The 22,854-nt window shown below is 38.8% G+C and overlaps 3 protein-coding genes across 5 annotated transcripts in view; 1 reads left to right on the forward strand and 2 right to left on the reverse strand.

Moving 5' to 3' along the window:
* LOC135682146 (discoidin domain-containing receptor tyrosine kinase B) overlaps positions 1 to 2,298 on the reverse strand; it is a 36,326-nt gene extending 34,028 nt beyond the window's left edge. For both annotated transcript variants that reach the window (XM_065196898.2, XM_065196900.2), the window contains exon 1: positions 2,136 to 2,298. The gene's annotated coding sequence lies outside the window, so the exon portion shown is untranslated. The remainder of the gene's footprint in view (positions 1 to 2,135) is intronic.
* Positions 2,299 to 13,308: 11,010 nt separating this feature from the next.
* On the forward strand, positions 13,309 to 18,729 carry LOC135682545 (metabotropic glutamate receptor 3). The gene is made up of 3 exons (XM_065197479.2): positions 13,309 to 13,535; positions 14,343 to 14,419; positions 15,137 to 18,729. Exons 2-3 carry the CDS (start codon positions 14,344 to 14,346, stop codon positions 17,707 to 17,709), a joined length of 2,649 nt encoding a protein of 882 aa, XP_065053551.2. The 5' UTR covers positions 13,309 to 13,535; position 14,343; the 3' UTR covers positions 17,710 to 18,729.
* A 570-nt stretch (positions 18,730 to 19,299) lies between these two features.
* Positions 19,300 to 22,854, reverse strand: part of LOC135682546 (electrogenic aspartate/glutamate antiporter SLC25A13, mitochondrial) — a 34,233-nt gene continuing 30,678 nt past the window's right edge. For both annotated transcript variants that reach the window (XM_065197482.2, XM_065197481.2), the window contains exons 17-20: positions 22,531 to 22,586; positions 21,805 to 21,907; positions 21,243 to 21,333; positions 19,300 to 20,535 (exon numbers count right to left, since the gene is read on the reverse strand). In XM_065197482.2, the coding sequence (XP_065053554.1) occupies positions 20,355 to 20,535; positions 21,243 to 21,333; positions 21,805 to 21,907; positions 22,531 to 22,586 (431 nt within the window). In that variant the 3' untranslated portion in view covers positions 19,300 to 20,354. The remainder of the gene's footprint in view (positions 20,536 to 21,242; positions 21,334 to 21,804; positions 21,908 to 22,530; positions 22,587 to 22,854) is intronic.

The raw sequence follows: 22,854 nt of genomic DNA on the forward strand, positions 1-22,854 counted from the left end.
TCAAAGACTAAGCATGCATATTTACATCAGAATGTAAATGGCTTATAAACGAATTGATGTGACAGGCCAACACAAGTCATTAAGAAACTACCCTAAAACTTTAAACAAAGAATACAGAAAGTGCTAGTATGATGAAGTCTAAGATTTTACGCCTTTTGGTTATTGCTTTGAAATTCCGTTCAAAAATGTGGCAAGCAGTAGAAGTACTACACTTGAACAGTGTGTTGATGGAGCCAATGTCTTGATTGTTTAGTTTAGTTTTGGCCTAAGACCTGTCGGAAAATGATTTTTTATATAATGAAAAAAGACAGCTTTCGCAGCTTCTATCCTTACCAATGCTAGCTATTTTGATATGACCCTAATTTCAATTTATTCCACAACACAAATTAAGGACTCAAAGTTAATGGTACAAAGTTATTTTCCAAACTTTTAAGCATTATTAAAAGCCAGATTGTTTGCCATACTTAGCAAATAAATGATTGTAGTTGTAAATAAATGATTTTGTAATTAATGATCTTGTAAATGTTCATCCAATAATTAATATTGTAGGCTATTTAATTAATCATTTACGAGTACGTTATTTTGTTATGTTGTAGTAGATTAAGTAAGTAAACTTTTAGTAAGTTTCTTAGTCAAATGATCTGTTTTAACTTCGTCAATGTGAAATTATGATTTTTTCTCCGGCTTTACAAGATAATTTATGATAATTCTTGAATAGCTTACATATTGACTAATGCCAAAAAACGTCGGTCTAACGCATGTTTCTTCTTTCCAAATAGACATGCTATAAAACAACCAGCAATAGAAAAATGGCGCGACCGTTCTTCTTTCTCAGAATCGTTTGTTTCAAGCCAAAAGGTTGCAGAGCCCAGAGGACTTACCAAAGTCTTTCCAAACAAATTGATTGGTAAGACATTTGCCAAAGTTTGGCGTGCTGAGCGATATAATTGAAGTTGGGCTGGTATATAAAGACAAATCTATCGAGGTTTATGCTACGTAGAAGACCGATATTATATTCTGTCATAACAGCAAACATGATTTATGCGTGGGCTGACATCATGTGAATTAGAAGGCAGGCAAAAACAACGCAATAAAATATATTGCCTTGAGATTCGCTTCCTGACATTATCTTAATGATAGGCAAACCATGATTACTAGCTTACAATACAATAAAGAAAGAGGACATTATTGCAAATCAGGCTGGTTGAATCTTTTCATTAGCAATAACTGATATCAAGCTACCAACTACACGCCTCGGGCGCAAAGTGTCTTATGTATGAGGTGAAGGTTTCAATGAGTCATTGAGTAAAAAGATGCAGGTTTCACGAGGTGAACAATTTGTTGCTATAACAGGGCCCGCACCACCGATTCTAAAGTAGGGGAGGGGCCAAAAAGGGGAGTTACCTATTTGATACTTAAATGGGGGGTTTAATACCTATAAGTAGCAAGAAAAGTAGGGGCAATGGCCCCCTGGCTCCCTCTGTGGCCTGGGCCCTACATAAAATCTTTCGCCGCGATGTAATAAATCTTAGCGCCAATCCAGATAATATTTGCGGCCATGCTGTTGTGGCAAGTGGTACACAAACAAACAAAAGCGTTGAATGAATTTGATCAGAAATGCGAAGCCATGACTTAAGTTTAGGGACCATCTTCTTGTCAGTAGCTGCCGTCATCAAAAAGGGTTAATGGATTCGCTTTTGGGTTCTGAACAATTTTATGTAGACCATTGCGAATATCAACAAAACTGCGCATATTCCAGAAAATATGTATCCACGTGGACCGATTGTGCGAACTTACTTACAATGATGCCTTTCTTATGTTTTTGTGTACACCTGAGATGTTTAAAAATATTTTGCTTGACACGTTCTGAGAATAGGAAGACGTTTCACAATGACGTGGCCAATAAACTAAAATTTAAGTTGATTTATTCTATATTTGTGACAAGAGTTCCCTATTTTGTGGTAGCCTTTTTATTTAGACAAAACTAGCTTATGTATCTTTCTATTTTATTGAATTGTTTCGCATTTGACGTACACGGCCGAATACTATAACTGTTTTATAGCCTGGCCTTCTGTTAAAATATCTCTAAATAAACAGTTTAACAAAAAAAGGAATGAAAAAATTAAGCAACAAACCCAAATATGTGTGCTCGATCTTTCCTTCGATGCTTTTCTTACTGTCAAATACGACGTTGTCAAGCCCTATCAGATGTTTCAAAATCCCGAGTATGTCACGGACATCAGAGTATTTGAGTGCTACTACAGTACTTCAGCTCCACAAAGCCTTCTAAATCTCGTTAGCCAAGGCATTCAAGGCACATTATGGAATGCCATTCAAAGGCAATGGAGCTGGATAATTGCGCATGGATCGTTGCATATTTCAAGGATAAATTGATTAGCAGCATCGCAACACAATATTCAGAAATGGGTCTGTAGAAATGGTTGAATACACATGATCTGGAAAATGTTGAAAAAGGCTCGTACCTTACTTTTTCCTTTCTTATCTTGTCTACTTTTTCCTTGGTCTATTTACGGGATCAATAGAATCAATCCCATTGTGATACAGCTTTCTTTGAATCTGGGGACCTGTATAAATAGAGACTATTCTACTTGTTTTATTGACTGAGCTTGTTCCTTTCTCGAAATAAACATCACTCAAATAACCAGGCAATCTGTGCCTTGCATCATGAGGGTGCCACAGCATGAACTTCATTATTGGATACTTTACTTTGCTGTCGAAAGAATATTAATATGTTATAATAATATTGTTAGGTTATATTCAAATTATCGGGGGTATCTTCTTTTCAAAGTTGCATGATTTTCTGTACCCCAATTTTGGTTGCAAATATACAATTTCACAACTTGCTGGCGAACCAGTAGCATAGATAGATTGCAATCTGTAACAAACTGCAAAACGCTGTTTTATAAATTTTCCGTGCCAATATTATGGCATTTATTGAATAGAGGCATTGCAATGCCCAGGGTTGCAGAGGTCCACATTAAGCCGAAGCGCAGGCCCAATGCTTGGAGACCCCTTTTCTACATAGAGCAATGAACCTAAATGCGTAATAATTGATCTAAAATGCATAGAGTTATCTTTAATAATTTTTTAATGGAATTTTCGTTTCCATTTCAGACTTCTTCGTAATTATCACGTTTTTAAGGGTAATATCTTAAGTAGAGACGGTTTGAATACCAGGGAGCCACCTTTGCTTACGAGCCCAGTGGCTATGCACCTTGTCCCCCCTTTCGGTGGGTGTGGCTATGTCAGAAAAGCAAAATCAGTCTATATTTTGCGTCTATAGATGTTCAAATATGTAAAATAGCTTTGGCAAAAAAATTAGAGCTTGTGAATGCCAAGCATGAGATGACTTTGGTTCAAACAAATATATGTAGAAAAGAAGCTTGATGATACATTTGTGCAGCACAAACAGATACCATTTCGATTACTGCATGTACAAACACATTACATCAACATCTATCAATAACTACACAGCAACAAAAACAAAGTTAGAAATAAGCATTCATAAATACTTAACATCGAGCATCTACCCACAAACCTTTGCTTTCTAAAGTTTTGTAATCAATACTCTAGCAAATCTTGTTGCGTTAGTATATGCTGTTAACAGGATTGTGCCAACTCCCCTTTTCACTAACAAAATCCACTTATCATGCTGATCGTGCTTTCAAAATTGGATCTTTAGAGCTAAATGATATATTTGTATCATTCTTAATTGGATGTAGAGCACAGATGATTTTTGTTACAGAATACTGCAAATATTCCATCTGCTTTATGGAAATACTGTTTCTGAAAGGATTTATGCCACCTATTTTACCTTGTCATTTTATTGACGAATTCGGTAGAAAATAGATCAAAATTAAGCATTTCAAAGTTTTCCGACAAAAATTTCATTTGGAGGGGGCCGTAGACGCAAACTTACAAAATTGCCACGTGACTGCGTGACGTAGAAGTTGACAAGCGGAGACATGCCTACATTTGAAATGCATACGGTTTTCGCTACTCGCGCAAAAGAAGTTGATTTATTTTGCAAAAATGAGTAATTTTGAAATAGATTTTGTCACTGAATATTGTTGTGGGATGTTGAACATTACAGTTTTGAACCATGTTTAACAAACGGAAAACGCGGCAAACGTAGTGGTTGGAAAAACGAGACCAAGTGGGAAGTCTTTTACTCCTAAAATAGAGGGTAAGGTTTGATTTTTGAATAATTTGCGATTAAAATCCTTTTTCGATTGAAATTCAACTGGGGTTGGAAGGTTGCTTAAGCAGTGTTTTTGTTTTTTGCTTTTTTTTCGACAACATCTTGGATGGGCTTCTGCTTTTGACACACTGAACGTTTGTGAAAAACCCACTGAAAGCCCGAATTTTTCGACGCGAAGGCCTTACCCCCCCCCCCCCCATGCCCCCCACCATTTCCACAACTGAATAGCAATAATTTTCTCTAATGAAGATAACAAGCTTTCGTTTCGAGCTTTACTTGCACGTCCCCTGCCTTCCGCATTTTTTGGAAATTTTATGACATGTTAAATTTTTCCACTCCGACAGTGCTGAAGCCCGTACTGTCTGGGTGCATTCGTAGGCAGCACAATAAGGTTTGATTCCCTAACTTACAAAGATTTCTTTACTTTAAATGAATTAATTACTAGTAACAAAATAGTCGATCCGTTTTGATGAAAAAGTTCCCGAATAAAAGATTTCCGAGAGCCAACTCGCCAGTAAGCCAACTGTAAGATGTCACGAAATATCCCTACGCCCCCAAAAAAAATCGGGAATACATATTTTTGTCATCTCATAGAAATATGTTGGAAATGCTTGCAAATGCATAGCTTCAGACATTGCTATTTTATATTTTCCTTGCAAAAACGATTTATTCAGTGACCCATGAAATTTCTCCTTCGACCCCCCATATCTGGGAAACACCTCCGCGCACGCCCGATCAACATCCAAATTCAAAACCCACGCCCAAAACTACCCTAGTTTAACATCATCCAATAATTTTTCCTCTGGGGGGGGGGTGGGCATGCTTCCCATTCAACAACTGGTCTAAGTGGAATGCTTTCAATGCTGAGGTTGTCAACTTTGACGTGACAGTATAACGTGGTTTTTACAAACCCCAAATCGTGGCAATATTTTGCAGATATGTTTGGCCCTAAATTAGGTGGCATAAGTCCTTTAAACTTTTCTGTTTTATTCTATCACTCAGATTTTCCGACAAGTTAACATCTTGGATCATGACTAATTTTAAGGGAACTGCATATTTTGATGATGATAGTTGATTTTTGACGGAACCCTTTAGAAATCTTTGCTGACCACACAATTCGATGGAAAATTCGGCCAATCATTTCGGAATTGAAATTAAATATACAATTGACAAGCAGTTTTGATTTTTGTCATATGTTGCTTTGATTATTTAGTACTGGCAAATGTTTTATCAGCTATGTTATGTCCAAATTTTGCACAGAGGCCCCTGGGGTAAAAAGGGAAAATGCAGTTCACCTGCGAGTTCCCCTTAGATTAGCTTAAAATACATCTCAAATAAGATATTTTGCCTGATTCCCGCATCACATGCTCTAGAGCATGACTGAAATTCGAGAGCGTTTACCATCGTGCTCACCTTAAACGTTTTCACGAAATTCCTTTTTGTGAACATATAAAGAGTTGATGCTGCAATTCAAGGCTCTTGTTGCCTATGTACTTTGCTCTGGGGCTAGTAAAGACGCTATCTGTCAGAAAGTGGAATGTCTAGTAAGTTGCTACATTTTTACATCCCTTTTTGGTGACATCTGTTTCTACTCAAAAGGAATGTGGGACAGAAATAAATTGGCTTGGAAGGACAGATATCACACGACATCTAGGAAAGCAGCAAATGCATAGCAATAACATGTATTAAACGTAATATGCGCCAAGAAATCCTAAAAGGGTGGAACTGCAGTGTATATGAAACCTGAAACAGTTGCGTGCCTACAGTCTCTGTAAGAAGATGTTGAAATTGGAAACCTCTCTGTTCAATAGCAATATCTTTGTTATAAAAGAACACGTGCACCATCGTTGAACTGTGGGGAGTGGGTACAAACCTGTATGCAGCCTGGCATTTGTTTGAGTTTTTGTCCCGATAAATTTGCAGAACAGGATTGAGATCATTCTAAGCCAAATGGTACAGAATATGACAACAATTGTGCCATGATTTTCTTAGAGCACTATTAAAACATCTAGCATTTCAGTGCATTATAGACTTTGCTCAAGCTGGCGCCTTGTTAAAACGTTGATCCTATGTTTCAAAGCCTTATGATTACGTTTAAACTGCATTTGAGGACAACTGTATTAATTTTAAATAGAAACGATTTAACTCAACTCAAAACATGCCTTGTCCATCTATCATACTGTCAGGGAAGGCGCACTGATTGTATTTCGTAGTTGTGACTATCAATTGAGCGACCCACAATTGGTGGTCCTTCGTATAATCTCGCACAAAACCACACATAAAGCGGTGAAGTCACCCTGTGAAAATACAACCGACCAGCCTTCATCATGACTTTAAATTTGTTGTATCTGTGAGGAATTTTCTAAATACTCCAGTGATCCGTTTGCGTTCAAGTCGAGATCACAGTAATAAAACAACGGAAAGCAGTGAACTCAATTTAATAATATTCACATCCAACTTTTAAAAAACTGAATCACATCAAAGCAAAAACAAACAACGTTCTAAAACACCTTAGAAACATGAAACAAAGTATTCTAAAGGTTCATTGACGATAATTCAACAATAAGGTGACAAGTCCTTTTGTAATTCAACACACGATGCCGCAGTTCTTTTCTTGTTATATCAGCAGCATCGCAGCGCAACTACACACAACACCTCCCCACCTAGCCTTGAAGTTCAAGGCGAAGGCGAGAACATCTTCTTAGGCCTGGTTCAAACGTCGCACTTCTCATGTGCCGAACCTAACTCTGTTTGGAGCGACACTTGAGCATGTTTAGCGCGACTCCCGTTTCAAACGTCGAACTTAATTATGTCGCGCCAAATGGGTTTTAGGATTGTTACATGAAGTATCTTGGTTAAGGCGCGCAATCTCAAGTATTGGCTTGAAACGCATGCGCCCTCTAAGAAAGAAATGAATTCTGGGAAGGAAAATAAATTAAATATAATTATGCATTGAGTTCGGTACATGACAAGTTCGACGCTTGAAACCGTGCCGTGCTGGAGCCGTGCAGCTCGGCAAGCTCTGCCGATCCAAACTAGTCTGTCGCTCCTAACTAAATCTGCCGTACCAAATTGATTCAAACGTCGCGCCCCTCATGTACTTAATTCTCGAGTTAGGTTCGGCACATGAGAAGCGCGACGTTTGAACCAGGCCTTAGGCTTAGGGGCCCGTTTTGATCTTCGTGGGTTGTGAGGACCGTACTCTGGTGTAGCTGGCCTTCTTTCGGTGGCAGATCCTGGCAGTTCCACGGAAGTAGCAGCGCTTGTCAGAGGTGGAGTTTCTCTTTCTGTAGACGGCGAAGGAGGAACTCCGGGATCATCATCTTCTACTGAAGCATAACGCGGCTGCAACTGCTCAAGGTGTCGTCTCCAAGTAGGGCCTTTTGGCTGTACTCGAACATTGAAAGATCGAGAGCCTTTGCGCTTGATGATTACAGCTGGCACCCAACGACCTTCTTTGTCTCTTCTAGGACCAAAGTAGAGGGCGTAGACAGGATCTCCGACTTTGTAAGATCTTACTACTTTAGAGATAATCTCTTTCTGCTGGGATTTGGTAGCCTCTCTAGCTTGTTTTCCCTGGGCTGTATGCGCTGGAGACGGTAATAGAGTATCAATCTTGGTTCTAATTTGACGTGAATTCAGCAGTTCACTCGGAGAATACCCACTTGAGTTGGGAGTTCTGCGAAACTGCATAAGGAATTCTTGCAGGGCTTTACTGGGAGGAAGACTTGACTTCTTGAGTGCCTGCTTGAAAGTTTGCACAAGTCGTTCAGCTGCTCCATTAGTGGCAGGATGGTATGGAGCTCCGGTGAGATGGACAATGCCTCGCTCTTTACACCAAGTCTGGAATTCGACTGACATGAATGCAGAAGCGTTATCTGTTACTAAGGTGTGTGGGTAACCGAAATGCGCAAAGTCCTGCTCCAATAGGTCAACCGTAGCTTTGGCTGAAACGGACTGTGTTGGATGGATGCATGGGTATTTAGAATATGCATCTGTAAGCAGCAACCAGTTTGTACCCATGAAGTTGATCGCATGGTCAAGGTGTAATCTGCTCCAGGGTTTCTCTGGAAGCATCCATGGGTGAATTGCAGGTTTGGCTGGTCTGTTCTGATGCTGACCGCAAGGTATGCAGTGTCTGCATGTGGCCTCAATATCCTCATCGATGTTTGGCCAATAGACAGCCGTGCGAGCCAGTTGCTTCATTCGCTGCATTCCAAAGTGTCCTAGGTGAAGAAGTCCCAGAACGTTTCTTCTCATGCTTGCTGGAATCACCACTCTCGACCCATGGACTAAACAACCATTACATATGGACAGTAAAGTAGCAACCTGTCGGAATCTGTGCATTTCCGTTCCTTCATCGTTCTTCTTTGGTTGCCAGCCTTCTCGAATGAATCTCATTACCATTGAGATTATTGGATCCTTTGCTGACTCTCTTGCAAGAGATCCTTGTTCTGCTGGAGTGACTTTCTCGTCAATTGTCTGTATCTGGCAGACCATTAATGTGTCATCTACACTTTCCTCCTCATCAAATTGTGAATCTTCCTGTAGAGGTAGACGACTGAGAGCGTCAGCATTAGCGTGATCCTTAGTCTTCCTGAATTCAATCTTGTAGTTGAATTGGCTTAACATTAGAGCCCAACGAGCCAGTCGGTTAGCAGCCATTAGAGGAACATCTTTTCCAGGCCCAAATAAGGCTAACAGTGGTCGATGATCTGTGACCAGTACAAACTTCCGTCCAAATAGGTACTGGTAGAACTTCTTCAATCCAAACACAATTGCCAGGGCTTCTTTTTGGATTTGGCTATAGTTCCTTTGACTTTCTGTGAGAGTTTTGGAGACATTGGCAATTGGGCGCTCGCTTCCATCTGGAAAACGATGAAATAATACGGCTCCAATTCCAACGTTTGAAGCGTCGCATGCCAGACCTAGGATGTGTTTCTCTTCAAAATGAACCAGGACATTCTCTGAAGAAAGCAAGTCTTTCAGACGTTGGAAAGACTTTTGGTGTTCTTGTTGCCATTTCCACTTGACCGTCTTCTTTGTCAGCTTGTACAAAGGCTCTGCTATTTTAGCTAGTTCTGATGGTAGGAATTTGGCATAGAACTGGACAGATCCTAAGAAAGCTTTAAGACTTGAAACGTTTGTAGGAGCTGTCATTTTAAGAACAGCATCTACCTTAGGACCTTTTGCGATTCCTTGTTGTGACAGTAGATGTCCCAAATACTCAACATATGGCTGGGCAAAGTGACATTTTTCCTGTCGACAACGGAGACCTTTGTCTTGCAGTCTTTGGAGCAAACGCCGAAGATTGCTCAGGTGGTCCTCAGCATCAATTCCGCTTACAAGGATGTCATCCAGATAGGTAGCCACACCAGGAAGGTCTACGGTGAGCTGATCCATGATCTGTTGAAAGTATCCGGGGGCAGATTTGATACCAAATGGAAGTCTTTTCTGCAAAAGCACTCCCTTATGAGTGCTAAGTGCTAGTCTTCGTTGACTTTCCGGCGCAAGCTTGATTTGGTTATATGCATCTGCCAAGTCAATTTTGGTGAATCCATATCCTACTCCCAATCTTCTCATAAGATCTTCGGGGAGAGGAAGCGGGTGTCGATGTTCCTCCAGTTGATGGTTGACTGTGACAGAATAATCCCCACAGACTCTGATCTTGGGTTTATTTTGTCCTGGGAGCACAGCCTTCTTGATAGGAACCACTGGAGTCCCAAATTGACAAAATTGTGTGGCTTCCCATACTCCTTTTGTTATACCCTTCTGGTATTCTTCTTCCAAATCAGCTTCCATGGCAAATAGAACTGGCCGTGCTTTCCTGAAGATAGGCTGGACATTGGGCTTAAACTTTACTTCGAGTTCATAGTCCTTGAGGCATCCTAATTCCGGTTTCCATAAATCTTTAAATTCATTGCACAATTTCTTGCATTTCTCCTGTAGTTTGATGTCGGCCTTTAGATTGCTAAAGACTGCATGACATGATTCGACATCGTTGAGTGCTTGGTCTACAGAAATGCCCAGCTCCTTAGTAGCAGTTCGTCCCAATAGGTTAAGTTCTGGGATTTCTGACACTGTATACTTGATATCACGTGTCTCCTCTGACTCCTGTGTTGACGTTTTGGCGACGAACGTACCAATGATTGGTAAACTATGTTTACTTGCTGATTCATAGTGTAAATCAGGCTTCTGAAGATTTGGACTTCCCAAATCCTTCCATGTCTGCTTTGAAATGAAGTTCCCATTCGTTGCAGTATCCAGTTCCATTGTGCATGTTTGCCCTTGGATCTTGATAGGTACTTCCAGCTTTGGCAAGGATCTTTCATTCACTGCTTTGATTTCATGGATGAGTTTTACCGGCGTCTTTGAGCTTTTAATAGTTGCAGAATTTTTCTTTCTGCATACCTTCGAGATGTGTCCTTTAATTCCGCAGAAGTGGCATTCTGAGTCCTTGAAACGGCATTGTGGTGCTTGGTGGGTTTCAACACCACAGCGGTAACAAGCTGATTTGCCTGTCTTGGACTTGGTTTCCATTGCTTTGTTAGAGGGCCGTAGAGCGACCTTGTGTACAGATTTTGGCCTAGCCCCATAAACCGTGTCTTTAGCCACTTTAGCTGCATCCTCTGTTTCTGTGGCAATTTCAATAGCCCTAGCAAAATCCAGTTCGTCGTCCTTGACCTTAAAAAGGGCTTTAAGCACTGCCTCATTGTTTACAGAACAAATAAAACGAGATCTGAGTGCTTCATCCTGAGGATCCTTGATGGATGCAAAACCACAGGTGGCACCATCTTGGCGAATACGTGCCGCAAGCTCCTGTAGCGTTTCACCTGGCTTTCTGCGCATATCACTCCAAAACTTGAAGCGTTCGTGTACAACAAATCGTTTGGGGTCATATTGCGTCTTCATGAAATTTACAATTTCATCCATGCTAAGATCATTAATTTGCTTGGGTGGATTCTGCTGTTTTGCCAAATTTCCCAGTAACCGGTAAACATCCTTAGATTGATTAATTAGGAAAATTTGAGCCTTTCTATCGTCATTAACATTATGTGCACCAAAAAATGTCAAAAATCTATCGTAGTAGTCAGGCCACAATTCACTTGTAGAATCAAATGGTTCGAAAACAGGTACTGAAGGTAATGTAGAAGTAAAACGTGCAGTTCCTGATTCTGAAAAAGACATTGTATGGAGAAGAGCCTTCATTTGTTCTTGATGAGCTGCCGCTTGAGCTTCCATTTGTTTTTGCTGATTTGCAATTTGCAATTGCATTAATTCGATTAATTTTGCAGTTTCAGACATGTTGATAATAGCTTCGCTTAAAATCGAACGTGAATAAAATCTAATACCGTGCTTACCGGATTATTGAAGCTGTATAAAAAAAGTGGAATACGACCTGTTGATTTTCTTAGGTGAGTTGTTTGTAAAATGATGATAGCATCCTGTCGACTGCGCCAATTAACTCCTGTTGTATCTGTGAGGAATTTTCTAAATACTCCAGTGATCCGTTTGCGTTCAAGTCGAGATCACAGTAATAAAACATCGGAAAGCAGTGAACTCAATTTAATAATATTCACATCCAACTTTTAAAAAACTGAATCACATCAAAGCAAAAACAAACAACGTTCTAAAACACCTTAGAAACATGAAACAAAGTATTCTAAAGGTTCATTGACGATAATTCAACAAAAAGGTGACAAGTCCTTTTGTAATTCAACACACGATGCCGCAGTTCTTTTCTTGTTAAATCAGCAGCATCGCAGCGCAACTACACACAACAAAATTTATTGAAAAAATTAAGAGTATATTTCTTCTGAATATCTGTAATTTATTCTACAAAATTCAATTATATCAAAAAGGTCCATATGTTGTCAATTCGTTTAAAAACATTACAACGCTGCTCTCTGAAAAATTACGTGTTATCCTGTGATCATTTTTGCCAGCTTTCTTATCTAATACTAAATCCTAACAGAAAACATTTGCAATATTTATCGGTTTGGCATAGACCTAGCACTAGTCGGGGTATCTTTTTTCGGCCCTTGTCCCATTTTCAACGGTAATTGAATGTTAAACATAAAAATCATTGTAGCATGTCGTGGAAATTTGCATTTAATAGCACAAGGTGCTATTACATGCTTCAACAAGCTGGAGAAATAAAGGATCTTTTATGCCATGTAGTATCTTCAATGTACTGTTTCTATATCTTAATAGCAAGTTTATCTTTAAATAAGATACTATTTCAACGAGTATCTTGGACTTACAACAAGATCCGTTAATATTTACTGTGACATGGTGCACTTTTTAAGATCATCTTGCCCATCCCTGTTTACTTCTCCTTTGAGCGTCTTCACTCCTATTCAATTCTTTTTTTGGTAATAATACTACTTTGAGACCGTCCTTTCGATCAGCCACAATTTTGTTACAATGGCATGACATAGACCTCAACCCTTGACCGTCAAAAGCTAATGGAAGGCCTAAGAAAAGTAAAACAATGATAGTAATACGTCCATAAGTAGGTCACCTTGCATTTTGCATAGCTAGCTTTGGAGTTGCGAGAGATGTTATTAGATAATGCCTATGCCATAAAATTTAAGAGGCGTGGTATATCTTAAATGTATATTAAGACATATTTCTACGTAGCTAATTAAAGATGCAACTCATATTACAGTCAGGGGTAAAGTGATAGGGGGGCTCAACCGAAAATTGGCAAATTTATACTTTTGCTATTATATTTTGCAACATCCTGTGCAAGTGCCCCCCTTGTTATTTTGATAGCACTACACCAATGATTACAGGTTAAGTCGTACCAAATTTCCTCTCATCATAAATAGAGTTCAATGATCGATACTTCATTATGTAAGCCGTATAGTAGTAGTTGCAATGATTTTTCCAGTTACATCTTTAGAGATATATAAAACATGAGTTATAAATGGGTTACTAGAATCTTTTGATTTTGCAAACATCAAACAGCAAACTCACACAAACAAACAGGCCTGACAGTAAACTTTGAAATGTGCATGGCGATCATTTCTGCTCTATTCTAACAGTACAAGGAAGCTATTATACCACTCCAACATTATAATGATTTAAATGGCAAGCCTGATTTTTGTTTGTATTCAATTAGCGATGCAGCCAACCAGATTTGTTGTGTTCGATAATGTTGATTCAGCTGTCTTTACATATGTGCCCTTGTTAGTATCCTAAGAGCATCTTTGACTGTCAAAAGTATACAAGATCCTCCACTCATCTGAAAGGTCTTTTCAAAGGATTATCAAAATCTTCCAGCACTCAAAGGTTCACCAACAGTGAGGTAATTTAAACAGTCTACTTATGTTCCCAGTTATTAACACTGCTTTATTTCATTTGTTGAAGTAGCTTTGAAAACCAGAGTACTGGCAATGTGAATAAATCTATATTAAGGATCTGCCATGTCTGCAAAACGTTAGGAATGACACATCCCTTGAAAGATGCCTAGGGTCAATTTCGAAAGTTGATGTGTATTTAGTCTCCTTCAATTCAGGTAGGATTATGAATGCTAACAGGCCTAGTTTATAATACCCCTATGTTTCCAAAGAGGTTCTGGCTGAAAGCTTTGCTTTTCCAATAACAGAACCCCATTTCAATTTCCAACGATCTAGATGGGTACAAATACGTGTTACCGTTCAAATCAGAGTCTCTGGTAGCCTTGGGACCTCAATTATCAACCAATTTAACAATTAGTCAGTGGTTTCATGTATAATTGTAACATTTCATTTACCATTTCAATTAAACAGCTTTTCAGCCAGATTCTGGACCTGTTGCCATTCATCCCACTCTGTTTTGAAATCAGCCAAAATACTTCAAAATTTATTTTCCGATGTTTTAAGCTCTTTCGATTTTACATTTTTTACTTTAATTCAGCTGCTCAATAACCCCTGGTTTTTTCCTCCACGATACTGATTCCCCTGTATCCTTGTCTTGAAGAAATTTTTAGAATTACATTCTGTTATTTGCCATTTTTCAACAACTTAGGCACTTTTTGCACACTTGAAATCTTTCTGTGCAGATAGGCAGAGAGGTTGTATCACTCTTTTATCAATCCTGTCTATTGCAAAAAATTTATTGCTTTATCTTTTAGAATGAAGAAGAAGCCCATTTTGGCAGCAATTCTGCTGGCGCTACTACACTGTTCAAACAGTAAAATTTTCAAGTGGAGTAAGTATAAACATTTTCAAACTGATCAACATCGAAAAAAAGTACAGGGATTTTTTTCTATCGCAGAGCACAGAGAACTATTTTGATATAGAAGGGAGTTCCTGTCCAGCCTTGGGATTACACTATTAATATGCATTCCAGCCTCTTGATAAGTAACATTTTTAATCAATATCCTCTGCAACAAATTGCTGCAAAGTTTATCTACAAATATCAAAAATCAGTGTTACTTTACTATTCATCTACCTTCTTTGTGGTTGGTGCCTCTTGTGTCAATCTATTTTACTAGTCGATCTAGTTAGAAGCAATCATCTTAATAAGATAAAAATCATGCTAAAGGAGACTTTGGATTTGCTTGTCATGGAATGATTCAACAGTGATCGAGTCAACTGAAGCTAAACATGGTCTTTGAATTTGTAACTAATCATTCTGGCCAATGTTTGTAGCTTATCCCTTAAAAACTTTATCTCGGGTTGCATCAATAACAAGGGAATGAATTGGATATTTCTATCTTTTTGCTAGCTATGAAGAATTCCATTTTTTAACTCATTAAGGTGAGACCTAAAGTAAAATATAAAATCTGGTGTTTAGAGACGATTTGAGAAATACATATTCACCAACCTGTAACGTTGTTTTTGGTCGAGAAAGATGTCTCATGACTTGGGCAGGAGAGACTACGCCTTTAGTACAAGATAATGATATATCATAATGTTATTTCAGATATGAGTGAGGGATCAAAGAACTGGGAATTGTACATGTTTACCCCAAAGAAACTATCATGGATTCATTACAGCTTCCTGGGGTTTTTCAATATAAGGTCTGCCTACAAAGACAAGCACTCTAGGCCTGAATCCATCTCCATTGCTGATGGAGTAATTCTAACAGAGGTAATGAGGTATGCTGTCCTGAAACTAAATGAACAAAAGATTCTAAGGCAACCCATCTATCTCCAAGTCATGGATTGTGAACATTCACGAACACAGCTATCAAGGTTTCAAGATTTGCCGGTGATTCTCGGCCTAACATCATGGCAAACAACATACTATATGTTGAGCAATCAAAGATCTAAAGCTCCAGTCTTCAATCCTTTATCTTCAAGCGCATCGTTCGATTACTATCATGAAAGCAAAGAAACATACAAGAGTATGCATGGAAACTTGATGCGAACAGTCTCATCTGATGCGTTAGAATTACAGGCAATCCTAGACATTCTGATTAAATTTGACTGGAAATATGTGACATTGGTGGGCTCAAACGATCTACGAACCCAAGAGCTTGTCCAGATGTTTCACAAACGTGCCTTCGCCGCAGGTGTCTGTGTTTCCAAAACGATCTGGCTCTCTGTGTTACCTGGCGAAAAGGAATACGATCATGTGGCCAAGGAGCTAGCGAGCCAAAGCAAAACCAATATTGTCATTTTATTTTCGACAACAGGGGAAACGCATAGAATTATCAAAGAAGCAGGGAAATATTCTCGACTGATATTTGTGACATGGTCTGGATTTAGAGCAAGTAATTACAATTTGAGAGGAATATCACAAGCTGCTAAAGGGCTTTTGATGATACAACATGCTGATACATATGACCAAGGCTTTGAGGATTATTTTATGCAACTTTCCTTAAGTAACAATCGATATTCGTGGTTTGCAGAGTTTTGGAGTGACATTTTTAACTGCAGTATTCCAGAGGAATATGGAATATTGTCTCGTACGTTCGGAGACCAGCGGCGGCGTTGCTCTGGCTATGAAAAACTTGACAGAAGCTTGGTACAATTAAGATACGTTCAAGTAAAGCCTATCTTAAATGCCTTGGCTATAATTGCTTGTGCAATGAATCGGAGCGAAAGAGTTACAAAATGCAACTACACCTTTGGTTCATGGTGGCAATGTCGCGAGATGATAAGCAGAGAAGCAATGAAGTTCATCGACAGTAAAGGATGCCAGCTGCCTAGTTACGTTAACCTTAACAAGCAAGGATTTTATAATAGAGGGTTTCTAATTGTTAACTATGATGGCACCGATTTCAGAGAGGTTGGAAGCTGGAAGTTTAATGAGACTGCAAGAAAAAGTCATTTTATTCTGGATTCTGAAAAAATTGTTTTCAAAGAAAGAAGCATACCTATTTCTCGCTGTTATCTTCCTTGTAAGATCGGGGAAATAATTGATCGTGGCCCAGAGGGTAAGGCCTGTTGCTATCTATGTAGGTCATGCAATCAAAATGACGTCACAGTGAATAACTCTTGTGTCCAGTGCCCCAAACATACGCGGCCTGACAAGAATCGAACTGCATGCGTGCAGTTACCTATCACCTATCCAAACATGAAGCATGGTCGAGCATGGGCTGTAGCTTTTTTTGCCAGTGTTGGAATTGTTTTAACAACGATTGTTATGGGGATATTTTACCGACACCGCAAGACTCAGATCGTTAAAGCGGCAAGCAAGGACATGAGCTTCATTATATTCATTGCATTGCATGCCTGTTTTTTATCGTCAGGATTTTACATCATGAAACCGAATGTTCTAATTTGTAGTATTAGAAGATTCATAGTCGGCCTAAGTCTGAACGCCTGCTACACACCACTTCTTTTGAAAATGATACGAATCTATCGCATCTTCAATGCAGTGAAAATGTCTGCACAGAAGCCACCGCTTATTGGCCAAAAGTCCCAAATTACAATTTGCCTGCTGTTGATTCTAGGGCAAGTCTTTCTCTGTGCCACTTGGATCCTTAATGAGGCCCCAAGTGTCAAGAAACAAGATTCCGAAAAGAGCAAGGAGACAGTGCTTCTCTGCAGCGCTGATACAACTAATGTTGTTTTTAATCTAATCCCCTGCCTTATTCTGATGTCATCTTGCACTGTACTTGCGTACAAGACTAGAAATTACCCCTCAAACTTCAACGAGGCATTCAAAATCAGTATAACGATGTATGGGAGTTGCTTGCTGTGGGCAATTTACGTGCCGATGCTAGTGCTACATCAGCAAACTGGGGAATACGTACAGTTACCAACGCTGCTAACAGCTGGCTTCATGGTTATTCTTGGCCTGGTGACATTGATTGGACTATTCGGATCGACGGTGTTCAGGGTAGTAGCATATAGAGAGGCGGAGTCTGGAAGTAGTGGCAGGTTTAGCACGGGAACGCGCAGAGTAACCATCGATATGATTCCAGATTCAAGGGTATGGCCAGAGACCTCATCTACGAAACTGTCTTCGAGGGACGCATCAACTGACCCCATGGAAGCTGATTATTGCTCTTTGTGTTCCCAATATAAAGATATTTCAAAAGGATAGTTCTATGCAAGCTTCACCATCTTTTTTTGGCTTTACATCAAGTACTTAAAGTGCTTTATTTTCTGGCAGAAAAATGGTTTTCCCTTTCCCCTGAACTAAAAACATCTCAAAACGCCAAACAATTCAAAATGCGATCCAGACTTGGTTTTTTTTAAATAAATGAGCCTGCTCGTTCGGCATCAATTCTTATGCAATCTCTGGAGTTGTTTAATGTTAAACTAAATATATATTATACTTAGACAGAGGATTAATCGATGATTCATGTTATACATAAGCTAAAATTATAAATATTGCTGAAGTGGCATAAATGCGTTTAAAGAAATGTGCATTTATTTTATTGTGAGATATGTGAATACATAGGTATCAGATACATCTGCAGTCCATTTATCTTCCTAGCTAACTGAATTAACCTTTTTTTCTCTTTATATAAGGGTAGTTACATAGAATAGCTTTAGCCAATGAACGAATTTATTTTTTTGGCATTTCTTAATGCTTAAAAGAAAAGTATATTCGGAAATCCCTTTTCATTAAAGAAATATGAGATGATAAATGAAAATCTAAAGGGCATGTGTCGCGTTAGCAGTTGGCTAATGCAACGAAAAGTTGAGAGTGGAATTTAGTTGTTTCATGTATTTTCACTTGTGCGTCATGAATTTTTCTGCCGTGAAAATTCATCGTCGTTCAAATGCTATGTACTAAAAAGATTATTCTATTGTATTAACCAGTCAGGTTCACGACATACGCCCTTAGACATATTCTAATATTCTCCAAATTCTAATAAACAACGTCACAACCCCCTGGATCGTCTGTTAAAGAGGCATAGAATGGGAATATCTAGTCTACTAAGCTGAAAAAAACAGGGGACATTAAAAAATTAGTGGCCTTTAATAGAGAATTTGCAGTACTTATTTAGATACATCTACATGCACTAGCGTCTATTTGTTATATATGCTCAAAAGTATAAATAGACATCGTGCGAAATAGTCCTACACCTAATTATAACATATGCCCTATCAGCAGTACCAGATTGATGATCAACCCAGATGAACAGGCCCCTTGCTTGATATCTAAACCATCCCTTTGATCACGTCCTTTTATTCCTGCTTTATGTGCTATTGTGAGCAGCGAGGAAGTTTTTCGCTCTGCATAGTTTTCATTTAGCTACCTCGGGTCGTCCTTTAATATGTAGCAAATCATTGTTGTTGTTTGTTCCTGATGTTTGTGAGCATAGTCACATTCTGTGGCATAGTCTATGTTGCGAGTCATGGCGTATAACAACCAAGGCCGGACGTATGCTCCTCCTGTAGTGTAGAGCCCCTAAAAATGTGCAAGGCACGGCAAGTAAATGAATGGCATTGCCTTTGTTTACCAGCTTTGAGAACAATTTATTAGCTTGGATTGGGTCAAAACATATTAGAATGTGATTGTGAACATCTTGTTCTTGAACGCAGCAAATTTTGCATTTTAACACAACGGCAAGTATGCATCAGCATTACAAGCAACGATAAATGAAGAAAACTCCATTTTCGCTTCAATTTTGCATTTAAGCCAATACCGGATCTTGAAGGATATAAGACAGACAATATGCTATCGAGTTTCAAAACATTTGGAAGACGCGGAAATCGAAGAAAATTAGATATACATTTTAACGGCTATGAAGTTACTTACAGGCACTTTACGATCACAAGTGATAATAAGAATAATTACCTGATCGGCAGCCACTTGAAGTGGTCAATTTTCATAGATTTTGTTCGCCTAGCCTTCATTTTGACATCAAAACAAAGGCATTAACTGATATATAAGATAAAACACCGTGATAGAAGTGTCTTAAATCTGACAGCCGCCATTGGAAATTGGACAATATTTTATTAACGTTAAAATTGCTTTTTTAAACAATTCAACAACCAAAGCTTATTAAAACGAGGTCAAATATTACCAGAGAAAATGATATGAATATTTCTACAAAAGATGGGAGACTAACACGAAAGATCATACTTTGAAGCCCATCAACGAAATAAGAAAATTATCATAAGATTATCATTTAGGTATGAAATAAGCACTGGCGATTACCTACGGGAGGCGACGGGGCGAGGAGGCGAGGGGGCGAGGGAGCGAGGGGGCGAGGGGGGCGAGAAAGGTGGTCACCCCAATACATTGGACGACAATGGTCTTTTGTTCTTAAACAATGGAAAAGTGTGATTTCATATTATTAAAACAATAGGCTTGCCCTCCAAAATATTTGACCAAGTATCCGCCCCTGGAAATTAGCTTGATATCTGAAAAATCTATTCTTGAAGTATGATATCGCTTAGAACTCGAAACAACCCCAAGATAGATTATTCGCCAAAACTGGCAAACTTTCGCCCAAAGTTTTAAGTTGCCTTAATAATCTTATTATGATTTTTAAATAACTGCTTCGTTTCCACCAGGAATTTTTCCCGCATAGAATCACATTGGTAACAAAGACATGACACAGTACGAACAATAAGAATAATTTTTACCCTAGATCTGTAACTACAAAATACTGGAATTGACACTGTTTCTCTACATCAACAAATTACAAGGAATTCTGTATAAAAACGCGCACATCTATCTATCTAAACCATGTCTCAAATTCAATCTTGCTAGGCAGGGCTCTCGGGTATTTAATTTGCCAATTTCTGTTGCAAGGCTGGTCTTGGTGGTGCTGCTTGGAATTTTGGGAGGAAAAGTCCGAATTTCGTCTCAATGCCAGAATAAGTTGAAACTGCCAACCTAAGTCCTCCAATATGATCAGGATGCACAGAAACTTCCGGATTGACAGGTGCTAGCTCTGTCTTGGGAGAACTACAAATAGAAAAGGGGCGCTAGTAGAATTATGTTTTGAATCAGTGACGCGGAAAAGCGCGCGAGTTTGAATGTGCCTACATGATGTATGCCGGGAGGGGAAATTCAGAAAGTTTAAACTGTCAAATTCATCAGTATAGCAAAGTGCATGTCACTCAACATAGTTGCGTGTACTTTAGCAAGCACGTGAAAATCTTACGCAACAAGGTTGATCAACAAACATCTCAAATATGACACCCTATAACACCCTGAACAATCAGCATTCAAAAAACTGCAACAGAGATAAAGCGGGATAAAGCAGAAAACAAATAAGTCGCTTGACTGATGTGGGGGAAAAACGTCGCTTGAAATAGAAAAGAATTTCAGGCATAAAACCCGGAACATGGATAAAATTCATTGTTTGTTAGGAAGATATTGAAAATCATTAGCTACAGATCGGAGGAAGATTTATCTTAAATATGAATCAGCATTTGTTTGGTCTCTGAATAAGTGTGACAAATATCAAATAGTGAAAAGTGCACACGACGATAATTATTGACAAAATACTTCAATGATTGCGCAACAATCTACATTGGTTTGGAAGCCTACATAGAGCTGGGCTTGTAAAATAAATGCTATAGAAGTAAAATGCTACATGAAAAGTGAAAGTGGACCAACAGAGAAGAACTTAGTAGAAATTAATGCACAAAACAAGTAAAAAAACATACCCTCCACCAAAATCGACATATAAAAATCTTTGCAGCATTTCATATACCAATAATGTCACGCCGAACTGTGGCGAGGATCTAAATATACGTGCTGCAAATAAGAAATAAGGCAAATGTGAGATCAGTATTGAAATCCAAAGGGACCATTGCTTGTCTATTGTCTTTATCACAGAATTGGTTTAAGTAACTTGCAATAAAAATGTTGGACATGTGAAGTTTTGAAGACTACACACTCTTCCTGATTAAGACCGAAGTCTGTTAGTTTGACTGTCTCGTATGTTAGAGAATTGTCCGGTTCGAGAAAGACTTCCACGTTCCTACCTTTAACAAAATTACCGTTTATTCCATTCAATAATCAAATAGCTGGCATACACACATACACGGATGTTGACTGTATTTTATCTAAAATTGAACCAGTGCTTTCCCGGTACGGCAAAGTGCTTTTAAAGCTGTCTTAAACGAATTGGGTTAAAGATAACAGTCATATTTATACAAACACGCAATTAAATGCTCGAAAAGGGGATTACGCAGCACATTTATTGGCACGTGGTCGATCACTTACCAGGGCCTCCTTTCCAAAATGCTTTGCCTCCTTCTTCAGCCCAAACTTTCCTAAAGCAATCGATGACGCCACGATACGACTGTTGCCCTCTCCTTGCTTTTACCTAGAACAAAGAAAAGATGTTCGAAAACGACCTTCTATTCTTACCAAGCCTACACCTGAGCATTTTAAAAATATAGAAGAATCCACGTGTGGTTCAATGATTCAAATTCATTGCGTTTCAAGAGTTCTTGAGCTCGGTAAATAGATTAAAAAAGCCAATGGACTGGCAAAGCCGTATTTGATAGACACATTTAGGTATATCTTGCTTGCCATTTTATAATTATACTTTATCAAGCAGTCAGTTGCCACCACGGAAGCAATTTTACAACAGGACAGAAGTGAAACACAAATAACGGCGAAGAGTAAGATTCAAAAACGAAATTTCGACGATTAGTCGTCAAGATTGTTAGGAGTGGCCTATGTTTCATCGAATCTTCAGAGGACAACAACGCATCACAACACTTGTTTAACATTTAACAGGTAATTAGGCTTGAAATACCCTAGTCTAAAGCTTGGTGGAAACATTCACTGCACCTTTATCTTAAAGCAATCAAACCCAGGAATCTGATATAATTAGCAAGAATATACAAATACTGAATATGACATAAAAGTCACAGATGGATTACGCAAAGCAAAAAAGTCGCTAGATCAGACAATTTGTTGACGTCACGAATAAGGACTTACTTGTAGCCTGGTCTTTATTACGTCAGCCGGAGTTACCAAATAGGCTGCTGGTACACCTAAAACGGCGTGGAAGAAAGATGTCAGATTCGCTTTTAAGATAAAGGCAATTTGCAAGTTATAGAAATGTAAGTAGGGATACAAAAGACAAGCATGGCCGCCGAGCGGTTATTGAGGCTCTAGAGCAAAAGCAAAAGTCGTGGCCCCTTTGCAAGCGAAGGGAGCAGACAATTTTTGCGACAACGCCAATTAGAATAGCTTAAATTCATTCATTCGTTTAAAATGCTTTATTTTTTTAATTATAATTTTGTTACTTTTGATTAATTT

Source organism: Rhopilema esculentum, chromosome 16 (assembly GCF_057945365.1).
Source record: "Rhopilema esculentum isolate cy_ngs chromosome 16, ASM5794536v1, whole genome shotgun sequence".
Lineage (NCBI taxonomy): Eukaryota > Metazoa > Cnidaria > Scyphozoa > Rhizostomeae > Rhizostomatidae > Rhopilema > Rhopilema esculentum.